We start from the raw sequence: 19193 nt of genomic DNA, 5'->3' as shown, positions 1-19193 counted from the left end.
TGACAATGGTCAACTTGGTTAATATTCTGCGAAAAACTGTTTTTGGCGGGAAAATTCTTAGCTCTTGCGTAGTGATGCTGTAACGCTGCTTGGTCCGTGCACGTTTGACATGAAAATAGGCTGAATAATCGAGGCAGTAGATGAGCGCTGTGTTTTCTGTTTGATAGAATAAAGATAGATTGTAGAATGTAATATATTGTAATTTCTTGTGACCTGAAAATACTAAGCGGAAAATATGGGTTTAGGTCGAGGTCCGAATATTGTAGTGGTAAATTCCAGGATTTAAAACGATCTAATACGCCCATTTCTGAGCTGTACCGGTATTTTAGCTTCCCCGGCCATACATTGGAAGAGGTTTACAAGTCCAGTATTCAGCCACCCTCTGATATGTGACATCATATGAACTTTATTTGAACATTTATTCATATTGTGAAAAATGTTTTTTTGAAAATATAAAATACTTTCCCTGCCGCGCCTTACCTTATGAAATGTTGTACGTGGACCATAAACGTATGTATATCTTTGGTCTTATCTGACTATAAAATAATTCTTAGAAAAAATAAAAAATACAATATAAACTTGTAGAACTTTGAAGTCACGAATTAAAAAGATTTTTCAAGCAATGCCCTAACTCCAAACATCTAGCTTTCAAGGTAAACCACAAGTTGCCCATGGGCAATTTATTTGATAGTTTTAAGGTGTTTGTTAAAACATATTACATGTGTTTATGTGCACGAAACTAGTACAACTTAATTTGCTATCAACATAAGTGATTGGGAGTCGTGAGAGTTTCAGATTGCAATCGACTGAATCCATCATACTCCGATACTCTTCTCCATCACGATACTCTACTCGGCATATTAGATGAAATGAAGCGTTTATCTATGAATATGTACAATGCAAATATGTTTTACCTATTCATGTTTGTAAACCGTAAATAATAAATAATGAAATTACCATTGAATTTACATAAGATATCTCCATTATCTTTTCATTGTGAAATAAAAGTTGTATAAATTTGAGTAAGTAGTATTTTATAAGTTTATTTCGTTCGGATCATTCATTCTGTGTGTGGGGAATCCATAAAGTCATGAGTTATGACAGGTTTCCACGATCCCTGGCCTTGATACCTATGGATTTTGCAATGTTATTAGTAGACGTGTATTGGGATACGGTCCCCCGTGGTTATCGAATCGTTATCGTAGCCTGATAAGGGCTCTCGAGTACTGCAGCCTCTTCCGGTACTGCAGCTATTGTGTACAGTCATGTTGAATAAAAGTTCTGATACAATCCATGATAATCGTCTCTTTGTTGATTGCTGGGCATAAAATCGTTACTTGGTGTCAGAAGTTGAAGAAAAGTATGCCATGCCACACCGAAGTCAACAGCATCAAAGAAAAAAAACGGTAATCACCATAGAAATCGACCTAGTTATGAAGATTGCAGTATTCCCAGTAGAAGAAACCACAAACATCGACCCAGTTATAAAGATTGCAGCTTCTGCGGCAGCAAGCATATATATGATATCCTGCCAAAGACACAAAATGCAACACATGTGGTAAAATAAATGGTATGCCGCTCACGCAAGCCCGATAAAAAATCACAACAAATATTTCAGAGGTCACTGTAGAAGCAATAGTTATAGGGTTTTAAATGTATGGAAAAGATAGTGTGTGAGCACGATAGCGCACACTAGATATGTGCTGGTGCGCACACTGAAGGCAAATGGCTCGAATTACAAGGAGGGAGTATATTGACAAGTAAGAACAGCAATGAGTAACTATACTTAATATGTAAGGTTTTTTAAGGGATGGTTAGTATAGTACAGGAGGGAGTAGAATGGAAGTAGCAGGGATTGATAATACCAAATAGGGTGATTGTAGAAGCGGGTATGGTCATGGTATAGGAATGTAAAGAATGAACCAAATAGTATATAAGGTTCTTGGTCCAGGGGAGTACAAAAGAGAGTACAAAAGAGAGCACAAAAGGGAGTACAAAAGACAGTAAAAAAGAGACTATATGAGAGAGAGTACTAAAAGAGAGTTGGGGAGATAAAGCTGAATAGATGGCGTAAGCAGTAGAGAGAAAACAAAGAAAAGCTTGATCATACCAGATAGAAGTGTAAGTAGTTAATATCTACATAAGGAAGAGGCAGGTCGGCGATTGGATCCAGTTACATAGAAGATCCAGCGGCACACCATTTAGTGAGAGGTGACATAACAGTGGTAGAGGTGGTTGTCCCATTACAAGTGGTGGAAATCGTAGTACCATTACATCACAGACAGTACATGCACTAGAAAACACAGAATACGACGAGTTTGAAACACTGAACTTTAACTAGGTAACAGAAAGACGACCGTCAGGCAACCGCGATGAGGTTTATGCCACTATCAGCATCAGCATCGGAAGAAACAGTGGTACGACTTTGACTGCAAAGGTGGACACCGGAGCACAAGGTCACCTGCTTCCCATGCGACTATATAGACGCATGTTTCCGACGAAAGTACACGCCAATTGACTGCCTAAGGGCTTGAAGAATAATGGTACGGTTTTAACAGCTTATGGAGGCACTAGACTGATATGATACGGTATATGCTTGATACTATGTACGCGGGAAGCGATTACAGTCCCTACAAACTTTTATGTGACTGATGGACCAGCCATTTTAGGACTTCCTACATGTCGTGATATGAAGCTGGTGACGCCCCAATGCGAGGTACGAAAAGACGACCTATTCACAAGTCGACAGGTCATAGACCCACCGATAAATAACAGGAATGACTTACGGAAGTTGAATCCCAACAGATTCGAAGGAATCGGCGAGTTTGAGGGCGAGTATAGCATCGTTATTGGCAAAGACGCAACTCCAGTGATAAACCCTTTCCGTCGTCAACCAATAAGACTTCGTGAGGAGATGAAAGAAACGCTAGACGGCATGAAAAACCAAGGGGTTATAACGAAGGTCACCGAACCGACTGAATGGGTAAGGTCCCCCGCGTAAAGAAGAAAATCAAATAGGAATCTAAGGATTTGCCTTGACCCTAAGGATTAGAATAAGGCGATAAGAAGATGCCACCACGTCACACCCACTCTGGAAGAGTTGAGGCTAAGACTTTCTGGCAGCAAGGTATTTTCTAAACTAGATACCAAACATGGGTACTGGTCCGTCATGCCGGACGAGAGTTTACAAGTTTTCTCACGACTTTCAATAGCCCGTTTGGTCGGTATCAAGAAGACACATGATAGGAATCTACATCACATGATGAGGGTAGCACGAAAAGAAGGACTAATATTTAATTTCGATAAGACCGCAATAGGACAGTCTAGTGTAGGCTTTTTCGGAGTAATATTCGACGGCGATGGGGCACGCCCAGACCCTGAGAAAGTTTGAGCCATCTTATTGATGAAAGCTCCAAAGAACGTAAAAGTCTTCCAGTCGTTCTTATGGATGGTTACGTATATGAGCCCATTCGAACCCAAAATGTCAAGCCAAACGTCAGCAATGCGTGAACTGGTCAAAATAGATGCAGAGTTCAAGTGGTGGTTAGGCCATGATGCCGCCTATCAGAAAAATGAATTATGATAGACATGTTGAGTCATAAAAACATCAACAAAATTCAAGTAAAAATATTTTAGGAACAGATTATTTTGATGATAAACCTCAACAAGTAAAAAAATCTATTAGAAAACTAAATCTATTTTGAATGAATCTTATATGGGTAATATTGAAAATTATATTGCTTCACTAGACAAAAAAGATACAACTGAAATCTTAGAAACACTACATAGTAAAATTTGGCCGGCAGCTATTATTTAGATTTTTTAAAGGAACAACAATCGAAAATTATAGTTAATATATTAAATAATGGCAAAAATAATTGACTTTGTTACAGATATTGAATATCCAAAAATTAGTATCTCTGGAAAAGTTAGCTTTATCAAGTCAGAAAAAAATTGATTATAATATTCAAACAAACTCTGAAGAAATGATTTCAAAAATACAAATAAAAGAGAAGTTAGAAAAAATATTTAATGAATTTAAAGGCGTATTGAAGAAAGATACTTGGAGGGTTCGGGCTTATCATTGAATGAAATTATATTTTTAGATTTAAATATCTATAATATAAAAAGAAATAAAACATCAAAAAGTAATAAAATGTTTACAAATGATTCAAACTTTACAACCGACAAGGATATTGAAGGATCATCTTATATTAAATTACCATTTGCAACAAAAGCAGTTATAAAAGTTCAAAATGAAGATAATAAATGTTTTTTTATGGTCAATGATTAGTTGTTTACACCCAACTATGGACAATGTTTGTTGAGTAACAGATTATCGGAAGTACGAATCAGTATATAAAATTGAACAATACCAAGTAACTATTAAACTGATACCTAAAATAGAAAAAGTTAATAATCTAAAAATAAATGTATTCGAATTAATGCTACTACCAGAGACACATTATTATGATTAAAATGTTATAAATTTATTATACTACAAAAAAGATGAAGATGAACATTATATGTGGTTAAAACAAATAGATTTATTCTTTAAAACAGGAAGTGATCACCATCATAAAATTTGTCTATGTACAGGGTGTCCCATTAATTACTATACATAAAAAACTGCCTGTCATTTTCAAACCGCTTGAGATATATCAGCCAAATCTCCAGGATAGATGGATTACAATAATACTTTTCACCACAAAAAAATTACTTTACTAAAATCCAATTAGTTTACAAAATATACTAGATGAGAGAAGCTGTCAATTTTATCACATGATTCAGTCTATTGTTGAAATTTCTCTGTACGTTGCCAATCATCTGTGTTATTGCAGACGTTTCTCTTTAAATCATCAATAGTTTTTGGTTTGTTTTAGTACACTGTGTCCTTCAGCAGTAGCCCCACAAGTAAAAGTCCAGTGGATTTAGGTCAGGCGAGTATAGGGCCCAGTAGCACAGTTTGCAGCGCTGAGATACTGTGACCAAAATGCCTATGCAGAACATCAATTGTTTTGCGTGCTGTAAAACATTGCACACCATTCTGTTGGAACCACACTGGATTGAGACTTCCTCTAGACATCTACACAGTTTTGTAATGGAGTACTGAATCGGCATCGTATGATAGCCGGCTCTATTCATAGTCACCATTTCCTTTTTTGTCAAAAAGTGTGGCCCGATTATAGGCCCATTGGATGACCTACTGTATGGCAAATCAAAAGATCACACCTAGTAGACAACAGACAGCTCACTTGATGACATTAAGTGGCTTCTCTGCAATCAGATAGGGATTTTTAACTCCAAAATCGGTGATTCAGACTGACAGAAAGATTTGGTTTCCTAAAAAAACAGCATACAGTCTAGGCTTTTTGTTTCATTGACATACACATGATTTAAAAGTGATCTATTCTAAATCGAAATTACACAAAATCCCTACAACAATGTAATCAGTTGCTAGGAAATCACTAAGCAAATTACCATAGCAACCATGATAATAATCAAAAAGTACCGTTACATTCTATCCTTTGGTGGAAAATCGAAACATTTCATTGAGAAATGTGGAGGATACAGGCAGTTCTTTATGTATAGTAATTAATGGGACACCCTGTAGAAAATGTTTGTCTTAATTTATGACAGAGAATGCATTAATAAAAGAATTATTATTATTATTTAGTAAAAGATTTTGTAAATTAATAATGCCAACAGAAAAGGATTATAAGTTGAAATGACTAATCATAAATTCAAAAATATTGTTCCATTTGTAATATATGGAGATTTTGAATCGTTGAATACAGAATTAACTGACCAAGATAGAAAAGAAAAATAAAACAAATTTTAAAATCAATGGATAAGGGAAATGAACTTAATGAAAACACAGTACAAGACCCACCAATTATAAGTACAATTAAAAAAGTTCACCAAAGAGCTGCTGCGTACGGAATTTATATAAAATCAAATTATCCTGAATTGTATGAAAGTCAACATATTTCTTTTAGAGGTGAAGATGTAGTAAATGAATGTGTAATAAAATAATTGAATTAGAAAGTGATTTTTCACAATTATTAAATAAAAATAAAAAAATAATTATGACCAAAGAAGATGAAGTTGATTTTAATTATGCAACTCATTGTTGTTACTGTTAAAACGTTTTTATTCATTTGATAAAAAAGTTAAAGATCATGATCATCTAGATTCAAAATATCATGGAGCTGCTCATGAAGATTGTAACTTACAAGGTAAGATATTTAACTTCGTACCAATATTATTTCATAATTTATCAGGCTATGATACCCAAATATTTATAAAACAACTATCAGGAAAATTGGGTGTCATCAATCAAGAACTAAAAGAATGTAATGCTATAAATGATGCAAATGTTAGAAAATATGATTTTAAACTATTAGCTAAGACATCTGAAAATAATATTTCATTTCAATTTGGTTGCATTAGATTTTTAGACTCGTGTAGATATCTAGCAAGTGTATTAGATAATTTAGCAAAAAGTTTAGTTGACAATGATTTTATAATAACGCGTTATTATTATCCAGATGAACAAGACGACTTCAAATTATTAAGATATAAAGGCGCAATACCTCATTCATTTTATAAAACACATGATGATTTCAAAGAAACAAATTTATTGAAAAAACAATTTTATGATAAATTTAAGAAAATGAGTACGTGAAAGATGAAATTTTTAATAAAACATTGAATATATGGAATCATTTCAATTTTAAAAATCATGGCGAATTAGTTGATTTATATTTAAAACCAGATTTTATGATATCGGCTGATATATTTGAAAAGTTTAGAGAAGTTAGTTAAAATCATTTTAATGTTGATCCTTGTTATTGTTATTCAAGTCCTGATTTAACCTGGCAATGCGGTTTGAAATATACAAATGTAGAATTAGATTTATTAAAGAACCAGATATGGTATTATTATTTGAAAAAACTATTAGAGGTGGAATTAGTGGGGTCATGGCTGATAGGTATTTTAAAGCGAATGATGAATATCGATAATTATGTATTGATGCCAATAATTTATATGGTTGGGCAATGATGCAACCTCAACCATATAAAAAGTAAATATTAAGAGAAGTTGAAAATGGTGATAAAACTATTTGGGAAAGCGCAGTTTGAGTTTAGAAGATGATGCTCCAATTGGTTATTTCTTTGTAGTTGATTTAGAATATCCTGATAACATAAAGTTTAAAACAAGAAACTTACCTTATTGCCCAGAACATTTAGCCGTTGATGATGGTCATCCAAGTGAATATCAGAAAATAGATCGTGTTTTTACAGAAGAATTAATACTAACATAAAATGATAAATATAATTATATTGTTCATTATAGAATGTTAAAATTTTATCTAAAACAAGGAATGAAATTTAAAAAAAGTACATAGATATGATGAATTTAATCAATCAAAGTGTTTAGAAAAATATATAGAATTCAATACTCAACAGAGAACAATATCTTAAACAGATTTTGAAAGAGATTTTTTTTTTTATAATTAATGAATAATAGTTTTTATGGGAAAACATGTGAAAATGTTAGAAATAAAAATGATATTGAGCTATTAGATAATTCTGAACGATTGAGACACCCACAATCAAGCCCTAGACACTTAGGAAATAAAAGGTTTGGAGATAATTTAACAGCAGTAAAATTAAAAAGAACGTCAATGAAATTTAATTAACCAATTTTTATAGGTTCAAGTGTTTTAGAAGTATCAAAATTATCAATTTATGATTTTTATTATAATGTTCTACAACCACTTTTTTGGGGAGAAACATATTGAAATACTATATTTTGATTCTGTAACAGCTGATACTCAAATATTATTAAAATACAATAATAAAATATCAATAAGGAGAATTTCAGAAATAATTCCTTAACATAATTGAACTTTATATTTCATATGGTGAAAAAGAATTAATACAAATAAATGGATTAATAGATGTTTGGACAAAAAATGGATGGAAAAAATTAAAAAATATTATTAGACATAAAACAAATAAAAAGATTTATAGAGTTAGAACTAAATTAGGGGTTGTAGATTTTACTGAAGATCATAGTTTGATTAACCAAAATGGTGATAAAATAAAACCAATTGATATAAAAACTGGAGATGAATTATTACATAAGAGATTTTACCCAAGAATGAATCATATATCATTTGATGAAATAATTAATAATATGTATAACATAGAACCTGAAACATTGGAAGAAAAAGAATATTTTATTGAAGGATTTTCTAAGGAATCTATCATCATGTTGATAATTGCGAGATTACTTATCGGATTGTGTGGACACGATTTTGCATAGAAAAAATTTACAGCCGAAAGAAAAAACGTGACTAACTCGAGTGACTCCAGGTGAAGAGAAGCGAACACGAAAATTGATGAGCCACGTTTTTTCTTTTTAAAATAATAAAGACATTAAGCAAGATTAAGTTATATTTCCTTCAATCGACAATCCACTACGATCATCCGATAAAGTTTATTGCCACCATAGGCTACTACCCCCTGGCTCTATGAAGAGACAGGGAACCAGTCTTCAATTCAATTCGGAATTTATTTTACAGAAAAGCGGTTTTTAAGTTTTAGATATTTAAACTGAAAAATATAAATGTTCATACAGAGATTTTACAAATTGCTGCTAACGCAAGCACCCAATGAAAGTAAAAGAAAATTAAAAGAATTTTTTAAAAACGTGAAAGTAAATGTTTTATTGTGAAATTCTGTGTCAATAAAGAATGAATTGAATTTCCCGCAGCACTGTGCCGCGTATGAATACCAATTTCAAGCCTGATCACGCACGCTTAACCAAGGTTGGTATGCGCTGCTGAAATAACAAAAACGATTTAAACAAAATCATAAAACAATGAAAACGACAACCGTTATAGCCGATATAGGAAAGGAACCTAGATTTTATTACTGCCTTAACTGTTGGCGATAGATTCGTGGTTGCAATGTGTGGTCAGTAGCCCTCGAGGAGACGCTTGTACTGATCTATGATTTGACTAGTTATCTCATAATGGTTCTCCAGGAGCGCGACCTACAAATCGCTGGAAATGCATTACCACTGATATCTACTAAGCGAATCAAATTATTTCTATGAAAATTGATACACATCTACCTGGATATGAAATACAACGAACCCTTACATTTAGTTACCATTCTAACCACGAGGGGGCATAAATTTTGAAAACTCATTCTTACATCCGTTTTTCGCGTGTAGATATCATAAAACCTGGTGTGAGTACATATACATAGGTATAGTATGTTAACCAGCTGAATTAGTTCATACGATTGCCTCTAGGGAATGGTAACACTGTATCTTCGTTTTCCTCGAAGTGATTTTACCTACACTTGGTACATAAGTACTTAGGGCGTGCCCATGTGTTTCAACGTGTGAGTGTGAGTTGACCCCTGGTGGCTCCTTCGAAAAAGCGGTACGTTATGAAATTATTTCGGTGAAATCTTGGCACGGTACGAAATTCAATCTAGCAAGGCGGAAACCCGTTATCGCTGCTAAGCAGTTATATTTGAAATTATGGTTTATTTCAATGAGTCTTTAGCTGTCTTCACATCTTAAAATCTGACGTTTTCAGTGTTATCTCATTTGCCCAAGGAATTACAAACTCAAGAGATACTGAAGTGCTTTTGATTACTGTAAAGAGAGATCATTAGCTTGTTTCTGCGGTCTTCGTGTGGTCAGCACAGTGTTTAAGAATTCATCCATCACTGTCCGCGCATCGTGTTAAAACATGCCCCCGATGACGAGCGACCGAATTTAACTGTTCCAGGAAACCAGGCTACTATTCCAAGCAACTTGATATTTTAGAGACTGTCATTAAACATTTGATTTCTTAACTTACTACATGTATACGCTGTTTAGAATTGAATATGTCTTTGATAGATTTAACACTTTAATGATTGTGATAGATACATGCGGCAAAGGGCATCAATCTATGGATGGGTGATAACGTTTTGATCTTAAAGTTTAAACATGGTAGCATATAGCCTAACACAACGAGGTGACTGCCCTGCTAATAGAGGCCGTTGAGAACGCTTCACGTAGTATGGACATTTCCCCTCAATGTCCGTCCGTAAGGACTCCATCACATGTATTTTCGTGGTTCTGTCCATTCGACATAGCAACGTCGGTACTGTGATATCGAGTGGATGTCGAGTTCATCGAATATTTCGTTAGGTATACGTCCTAACAAATTCGACTACTTAACACCTGCTTTTGATCTTGAAATAGGGACCTTCGTAATGTCATGTTAAATTTTGATAGAAATAGAATAATATCTGAATTAGTAGATATCATTTGTGTTTTTACTGTCCATCCTATTTTGAAGCCGTTATGTACGAAACCGGTCAGAAATGAAGTTATCGTTCGTTCACAACACATGTTAGTGCCAAAGAGGATGTTTCCGAGAATATCAGAATCAAGCACACACCTCATCACACATTCTTCATTTTGTCTCATCATAATAACAGTTTCGAATCCCCGGAAACGTTTTTTTCAGTGTATACCCCATTAAATTAGAAAACCCACTGCTTTGCAGTTTGCAGCCGCGTTCACATTAGATTCAGCGCTTACGAAGTACCGTACTTCGTTGGTGCCGAATTCACCAAAATACGGCGCTTACACAGCTAATTACGTTCATACTACCCACTAAGCGCCGAATCTACGTTCGCACTACAGAAAATACGGGGCCAACTGAGTTCCGGTCTGAGAACGGGTTTTCGGCGCGGAATCGCATTCCGTGCTTGATAAGCCGCGTATTCCAGTACGGAACTGAATAAGCCGCGAATAGGCTTCGAATAATTTCCAAGTGTAAACACTTGGTACCGTAATGAAATCCTAATGTGAACACAGCCATATTCACAATTGTTAATGTCATTGTCAAACGCAAATACGGATAATGTAGTACACAACGACTTATTCATTCTCTTTAAATAGCGCATGGTTGTAATCAATATATAAAAATATTTAATTTGTAAATGTTTGTTGCTGCGTCCACAATAAGTCTTCAAAGGACCCTTATTATCGCTTATATGGAACTCTTGGTAATAATATTCCCTTCTACTGGCATAAGTCTATTCAACCATTTGCATACACGCTTAACCCCTAGAAGAACCTATGCCATTATATCTTATCTTATCACAGAGATACCAGAAATAACAAATCATGAGTATTCATATGTACATATATATATATATATATATATATATATATATATATATATATATATATATATATATATATATATATATATATATATATATGTTGAAATCATACTTTTTCTTACCAACTGAGACAAAGTCATCATCATTAAGAATGGATTTGACGTAATCGTCCGGGTCCAATAGTGCCGCTCCCCGAGTTTTCCTTATCTCATGAACTTGTTCCGCTTTTGCCACGTGACTACTCTGCGGTTGTAATTTATAGTACCTTTTTAACGCCTCATCTCCTAACCACTTAATAGTTTCATTTCCTTTACAGGGCACAGCAAACCATTCTCCTCTAACCCTTACTGACAACTTCATTCTTACAACCGAAATGGTGTGCTACTGTCTTCTAAGCCTCATATCATATCTAGCTTATCGGTTAACTATTCACTTAATCAATACAATTCTAAATCAAAGTTCATAGGACATGTTTACCATAACTATCATGTATTGATATAGCAATCGTGTGCGCACATGCCAGTAAGCCTTTCATTTATAGATTACAGATCACTATCATCTAGATTTTAGATCACAGAAACATGGTCATCTTTAGGCGAATTTCCCCACTTGGCATCTGTTGCGTGCCAAGTAAGAATCGTGCCGAGTGAGAATATCCGCGCACTATACTAAAAAAGAAATCGGGTGAGGTGGCACGATGATTTAAGTGGGCTGTCGGCGTTTCGTGACTAATAGTGAAAGTGGCTTAGTGTTTGCATGAATCGTCGCTAAGTGCAGGTCAGTAGGGTATTTTAGATTTTTTTTATCTTAGATAAAGTATGAGATTTGAGCAAATATTGAAAAATGCCTATATGTTAGCTCAATTTAAAGTTCAAGATCGTCATGACCATGATAGTGCGTATTAAATTCAAAATATCTCTTCATATCATTCATATCATCATTCTTTTTCGTGATACCCGCTAAAAGGCCTCTCAGTTGAACCAGTGCCGGATAGAATTTCAAGACATAATAAGCTTTTTTAACAAGTTATGATCCCCATGCATTGATCCAGCATTGCATGCCTATGCACACAGGATTCAAACTTCATCACAGTGAAAAGGCATAATTTTAAGATAGACAGCAGCGGCGGATCCAAACCTATTGTAGACGGATGAATCAGGGGTCTAATCTGGGCCCTCTTCCAGGAGATTTTGAAATCTTTAGGCCTTGGTGCATTCAGATGATTGGTTTCTGAGCTTTACAGCTGAAAACTGTTTCCTTCCCAAAAACAGCTCAATAAGTTTTTCCAGCTGTTTAGGTTTCGGGATCCATGTTTGGCCCGCTGGTGAATAGCAAAAGTCAATGAAGAATTCTGAAAACTCTGGTTAAAAATCACAAATTTTTGATACATTAGATTTATGAAAAGTACCGATCATTTGGCAGTTAATTGAAGACCGATTGATACTAATTGAATGAAGAGTTACACCGCAGTACTAGAAAAAGAAAAAAGGGCAAGCTCTAAGAAACAAAACATGGATTCGGCGGAGGTTATTTATTTCATCACTACAATAATTGTAGATTACTCGGGTAAATAGAGCAACCTTTACATTTGCTTATTTCAATCGAACCGATGGTAGCCTTGGAATGAAATTAGGAACCGGTAGCCCTAGCCGCTAAACTAAGTTTTACGACTGGTTAAACGCCCCAACAAGTCATTAGCTAACGATTTCTCTATCTGTTAAAGCTTTCCCATTTTTGAGGGTTTTAAAAACCGTTATTTAGAATTTGGCCCTTAAATTTCTTTTCAACTTTCTTGAAGATCTTTTCCGATTAGGTTCTTAATCGCTTGAGTTTGAGATTACGCGCAGAGGAAATTCACTCAACATTGAGATTTAAAAAAACAAATCTTTGAATTGTTATTCATATTTTCCATGGGCAGATTTCGAAGTTTGAATCCCTTTGCGTGTACTGTACTTGGCGCGGGAATGAATCTAGTTTGGCCCGCTATTGAAGTGTGAACGGCGCAGTTGGGAATGTCACGCGCCGACTTCGCGTTCAGGGCCCGGTTCCACAGTCTAGTCGTGAGTTAAGATTTGACCCCGAGTTAAAACATTGAAAATGAACTATTCTTAACTCAGAGTTAACTCTAACCCACAACTGGAACCGGATCCAGGTGATTAGGTACACAGCATTTTAGAGGGAGTGGGATCAATTCAAAAGTTCATGTCGATAACATGCCGTACGTTTCTCTCGTAATCCCTCATTCTGTGGCATCGTGCATGCGATAAATTTACTGAATCTCAACCTTCTTGCTGGAAAACATGACCACACCTTACTGATATCAAATTCCGCTATGTAAAAGGGAACCTATATGGATCCGTCCCCATTTGATACGCTGTTTCACAGGGTAAACTCTCAGTTTTGCAGCTTTCAACCAAGCGACACCGGTATACAATACTCCAAAACATCAAAACCTGTATTTTTTCTCAAACACGATGGTACATTTGAGTTGAAACGCACAACAAAGTCCAAAACATATTTAAAAAAACTCAGGATCAGGGCATATGGACGACAGGTAGCACCTGATGAAAAGAGCAATAATTAATGCAAAGAGGCAATATCCATCAGGGGCGAGCGCCGAAGGCACGAAGCGAAAGGTGTGCGGGCCCTACCCCAGGAAGATTTTGAAAATTGCATAATATACAATTTCCAAGCATTTGAGCTTCTTTAAACCGAAAAAAACATATAAGGGGTCGTTTGACGCCTTCAGGTGGTACCGAAACATGGATTCGGCGGAGGTTATTTATTTCATCACTACAATAATTGTAGATTACTCGGGTAAATAGAGCAACCTTTACATTTGCTTATTTCAATCGAACCGATGGTAGCCTTGGAATGAAATTAGGAACCGGTACCCCTAGCCGCTAAACTAAGTTTTACGACTGGTTAAACGCCCCAACAAGTCATTAGCTAACGATTTCTCTATCTGTTAAAGCTTTCCCATTTTTGAGGGTTTTAAAGACCGTTATTTAGAATTTGGCCCTTAAATTTCTTTTCAACTTTCTTGAAGATCTTTTCCGATGAGGATCTTAATCGCTTGAGTTTGAGATTACGCGCAGAGGAAATTCACTGAACATTGAAATTTAAAAAAACAAATCTTTAAATTGTTATTCATATTTTCCATGAGCAGATTTCTAAGTTTGAATCCCTTTGCGTGTACTGTACTTGGCGCGGGAATGAATCTAGTTTGGCCCGCTATTGAAGTGTGAACGGTGCAGTTGGGAATGTCACGCACCGACTTCGTGTTCAGGGCCCGGTTCCACAGTCGTGAGTTAAGATTTGACCCCGAGTTATAACATTGAAAATGAACTAATCTTAACTCAGAGTTAACTCTAACCCACAACTATGGAACCGGATCCAGGTGATTAGGTACACAGCATTTTAGAGGTAGTGGGGTCAATTCAAAAGTTCATGTCGATAACATGCCGTACGTTTCTCTCGCAATCCCACATTCTGTGGCATCGTGCATGCGATAAATTCACTGAATCTCAACCTTCTTGCTGGAAAACATGACCACACCTTACTGATATCAAATTCCGCTATGTAAAAGGGAACCTATATGGATCCGTCCCCAATTGATACGCTGTTTCACAGGATAAACTCCCAGTTTTGCAGTTTTCAACCCTGTATTTTCTTCTCCCATGAGCGGTATATTCCGTTGAAACGCATGCAGCAGGCTCTCAATAAGGTCTTTGCAACACAGAATTCCTTTATTACAAGAAGTCCTTTAATTTTCCAATGCTACAACGCCTCAGCATTCCAAATCCATTTTCATAAAAATTAAGGGAACTTATCATCATAATAAAATGTTCATAATATTACAAATTATATTGATCTTTTGAAATTTTGATGTCTTCTCAATGCTCAGTGTAAAAAAATGGCGGTGAAACCCCTGGCCCCTGAGGGGCAGGAACGGATCCAGGTGGTTGCACCTGCAGCACGTGCGGCCAGTTAAATTTGTCAAGTGCCCTTTTCAAAAAATTTCTCGTAAAATACCATCCGCCCCGCAAACAATCCACACTCTTCTAGTGTTCGCTTCACGAAACATAGCCACTTTGTGCTTTTCTTATTGAGATAATTGTTATATAGTACTTGGTAAATTCTACCCGCGAATGTCTTCCTTTTCATTATTAGGTTACCCCAAAATTTAACTATTCTCGTCTTTATTAGAATTTCCATTGGGAATCGCCCCGTTTCCCCATAAGTCATAACATTTGGTGTTGACCTTTTTAGACGAAGTAAATATTTGCAAAATGAACCTTTTCGATCATTTCTATATTTTCATGACCCCAAGTCTCACAACCGAAAGATAAAACTGATGACACCATGGCGTCAAAAAGCTGAAAGGCAATGTCTACATCGATGGATTGCTCCTGTACCTTTTTAAGTACAAAACATGCTTTTTTAGCTTGGTCACATATAGATTTTTACACTTCGCAAAAGAACCGGTGTAATTGAATGATGCCACCGACATAAAACGACCAGGTAGCTGATGATTTCCTTCTTTCGAAAACTAGTGCTTTCGTTTTGTTAATATTAATAGATAATTTCCACTTGTTACAATAACAAAAAACCGCATTTAAAAGGCTCTGTAGTCCTTCTCGACTATCAGATAATAATATAGTATCATCCGCATACAGGAGAACTAATAGGCGTAGCCAGGGCTCAATGTCGTCGTTTAAAAAGAACTCTACAGGTTTACATCTGTCACCCTGATATAATTTGCATATTTCATAATCATATAGATCTACAATGTCATATCCAACAGTTCATAATATTTCATAGCTCTACTAACTATTAATAATAATAATAATAATAATAATAATAATAATAATAATAATAATAATAATAATAATAATAATAATAATAATAATATAAGATACCTTATGACTATAGTGTCAATATGTGCTTTAAGGTCGTAATCAACATGTGACATTACTCAACATGTTTTCACGATAATTAGCTATAGTCAGTGCTCATCGATAATTAATCAATGTCTCTCAAACATGTCACTAGGTGTTTGTTTGTGAGTCCTGATGTCTACAACTTGTCTGACACCTAGTTCTCACATTATACTCATGATTCTGTATATAAAGACTATGTAAAGCTATGATAATCATTCTCATTCCGGGATGCAATAAAGATTGTACATATGAGGTTTAACTGCCTTGTTGTTCCTGATGGATAGAATTCTGTAACCGGCTGGTTGTTGTATCGGCAGGCTGGCTGGGGAACTAGCATTTACACCAGCGGTACAGAGTTCAAAGCATTCAAGGGAGAAACTATAGTTGCCACTAACTTTCAGAATAATGTGCTATTCGTAAAATATTATCATATGGCAGTCCATGGTACAGGGCATCGAATCGCGATTGGTTTGAAATAAGTGATTATGGAAAAACTCTCGAACAGCTATGGGGTATTAATCATGTCATTTCTGCGAATGAAAAGCCTCCCACCGAAATTGAACTCAGAAAATTCGGCGGACCGTTAGCCACTAGGGCCGTATCAACTCGTTTCAACGACCAGGGTGTCTTAGAATATTATGTTCTATTTGGGCGCTTTGCTCCACCTTTATGGCTGCCTTGGTATGAAACACCTCCTGGCATACAGAGTCAGTACGCTTCGCATTTGAAATCAATTCCGTCGAAACTCAATAGTTACGGTAGGTTTTCTTAAGTTTCCCGGATATCATATGAATATCAGCGATAGTCGTTTTAAGTGAAGTACATGAAATCATTCGTAGAGAACACGCAAATAACGTCATTGTAAATCTGATACGAGACATAACTGAGATGAGTGTGCAGTACGGTATGAATTTATCAATGATATAATATAACGTGGATTAATTGAGACTGCGATGATAAGTGTTAATACAGTTCAATTATGCTGGTGGTGTCATCTTTGCTCAATTACTATGGTTATTCTTTATTTACTTCTGACCACTTTTTTGGATAATGATCAGTTTTTTTTCTTTTGGTTGACAAGGGTAACTGTATTTGTGTGGTGTCATTGCCTGAACACTGCTCTGATGTCAGATGTTGCATGTTACTATCATTGTGTCATGAAGTTATTTCCAGTCAGTAATCGGAAGATCTTCAAAACGGAGATATGCGTACCAGTACTACTTGCAATCACCAACCGGACTCTATAACTACACAACACGTCGTTACCTCTGTTCCTTCGTCGCAGAATCAGCCAGCATTCGGTGATCCTTTGCAGATAATTACAGTTAACGTATCATCGCATTGACCGTATATAACGACAACATGTGACTCTCGTGAATGACTAATCATCCGGATGTTACTGTCCAGCATTTGCACATTTTCGCGCGGTGAAACTCATTATACGTTCTCGCAGTGGAAGGAGTTTTAATGAACTTATACCATCTGCGTTTTCCGCAAATTTGGAGGACCAAATTTAATTGGACAAGGGGCATCTGTGACCCTGATATAATTTGCATATTTCATAATCATATAGATCTACAATGTCATATCCAACAGTTCATAATATTTCATAGCTCTACTAACTATTAATGATAATAATAATAATAATAATAATAATAATAATAATAATAATATAATATAACTTATGACTAGTGTCAATATGTGCTTTAAGGTCGTAATCAACATGTGACATTACTCAACATGTTTTCACGATAATTAGCTATAGTCAGTGCTCATCGATAATTAATCAATGTCTCTCAAACATGTCACTAGGTGTTTGTTTGTGAGTCCTGATGTCTACAACTTGTCTGACACCTAGTTCTCACATTATACTCATGATTCTGTATATGAAGACTATGTAAAGCTATGATAATCATTCTCATTCCGGGATGCAATAAAGATTGTACATATAAGGTTTAACTGCCTTGTTGTTCCTGATGGATAGAATCCTGTACCGCTGGTGTAAATGCTAGTTCCCCAGCCAGCCTGCCGATACAACAACCAGCTGGTTACACATCCCTGGGAATAGAGATAATTTTCAAGCTCGTTACGTATATGGAGAAAAGAACTGGCGATAAATTCTCACCCTGTCTCAGACCCGTGTATCTAGGAAATTGTTCAGAAATTTTACCGTTAACTTGTATGGCGGATTTTATTTGTTGATACATATTTTGTATTACCTTAAGGCATTTACCTGAAATACCCGTCATGATAAGTTTATGCCATAGAGCTTTTCTCCATATAGTATCGAATGCTTTTTGATAGTCGATAAAAGCACAGTACAATTTCTTTTTATTAATGATAAATAAGTCGATAACCGATTTAAGAGTAAAAATATGGTCATTTATGCAGTGAAATTTCCTAAAGCCCGCTTGGTTTTCATTCAGGAGGTTATTTCTTTCCAAAAATTCATTCAAGCGATTGTTAAGTATACCCGAAAAAAGCTTACCTAAGCAACTCAAAAGAGTAATACCCCTATAATTATTAGGGTCATCCTGCTTCCCTTTATTTTTTATTAATTGGTGTTATAACCCCTAGTAACCATTTTTCTGGCATGTTGCCAGTATCTAGGATATAATTGATAAATGTTCTCCCCTGTTTTAAAGTATTCATTAATTATCTCATCAACACCAGATGACTTATTATTCTTTAGAGATTTTATACACTTTGAAATTTCGTCAATGGATATGGGTCTGTTTAAAGAATCGTCGTTTACATTATTGACAAAATCATTAATATCAAATAGATCATCGGCATTCCCCTCGTCGGTATTATCATTTAATTGGCTAAAATGTGTAAAAAGATCGTCCAACGAGGCTTTGCATGATTTAGATTTTGGTTTTTGGAAATATTTCCAATAGCTCTTCGGGTCAGAGTTTTTCATTGCACGTAATTTCTTATTATGAGACATTATGTCTTGGTTTTGTTTTCGCCGTATTGACTTCTTATACCCTCTCGCCGCAGCATTGAGATTAAGACAGTTTTCAGCATTTTTATTTAG

General features: G+C 35.5%; 1 protein-coding gene across 3 annotated transcripts in view; it reads right to left on the bottom strand.

Annotated features, from left to right (window-relative positions):
* The window catches only part of LOC141902904 (histidine ammonia-lyase-like), a 93348-nt gene extending 81751 nt beyond the window's left edge, over positions 1–11597 (bottom strand). For all 3 annotated transcript variants that reach the window (XR_012618976.1, XM_074790838.1, XM_074790840.1), the window contains exon 1: positions 11333–11597. Coding sequence is in view for 2 of the 3 variants with exons in the window: in XM_074790838.1 (XP_074646939.1) it covers positions 11333–11570 (238 nt within the window). In the remaining variant the exon portion in view is untranslated. The remainder of the gene's footprint in view (positions 1–11332) is intronic.
* Positions 11598–19193: the final 7596 nt, after the last annotated feature.

This window comes from Tubulanus polymorphus, chromosome 3 (genome assembly GCF_964204645.1).
Source record: "Tubulanus polymorphus chromosome 3, tnTubPoly1.2, whole genome shotgun sequence".
In the NCBI taxonomy this organism is placed as follows: Eukaryota; Metazoa; Nemertea; class Palaeonemertea; order Tubulaniformes; family Tubulanidae; genus Tubulanus; species Tubulanus polymorphus.
The sequence above is the reverse complement of the archived record's forward strand: the minus strand, read 5'-3'. Positions and strand labels throughout refer to the sequence as shown.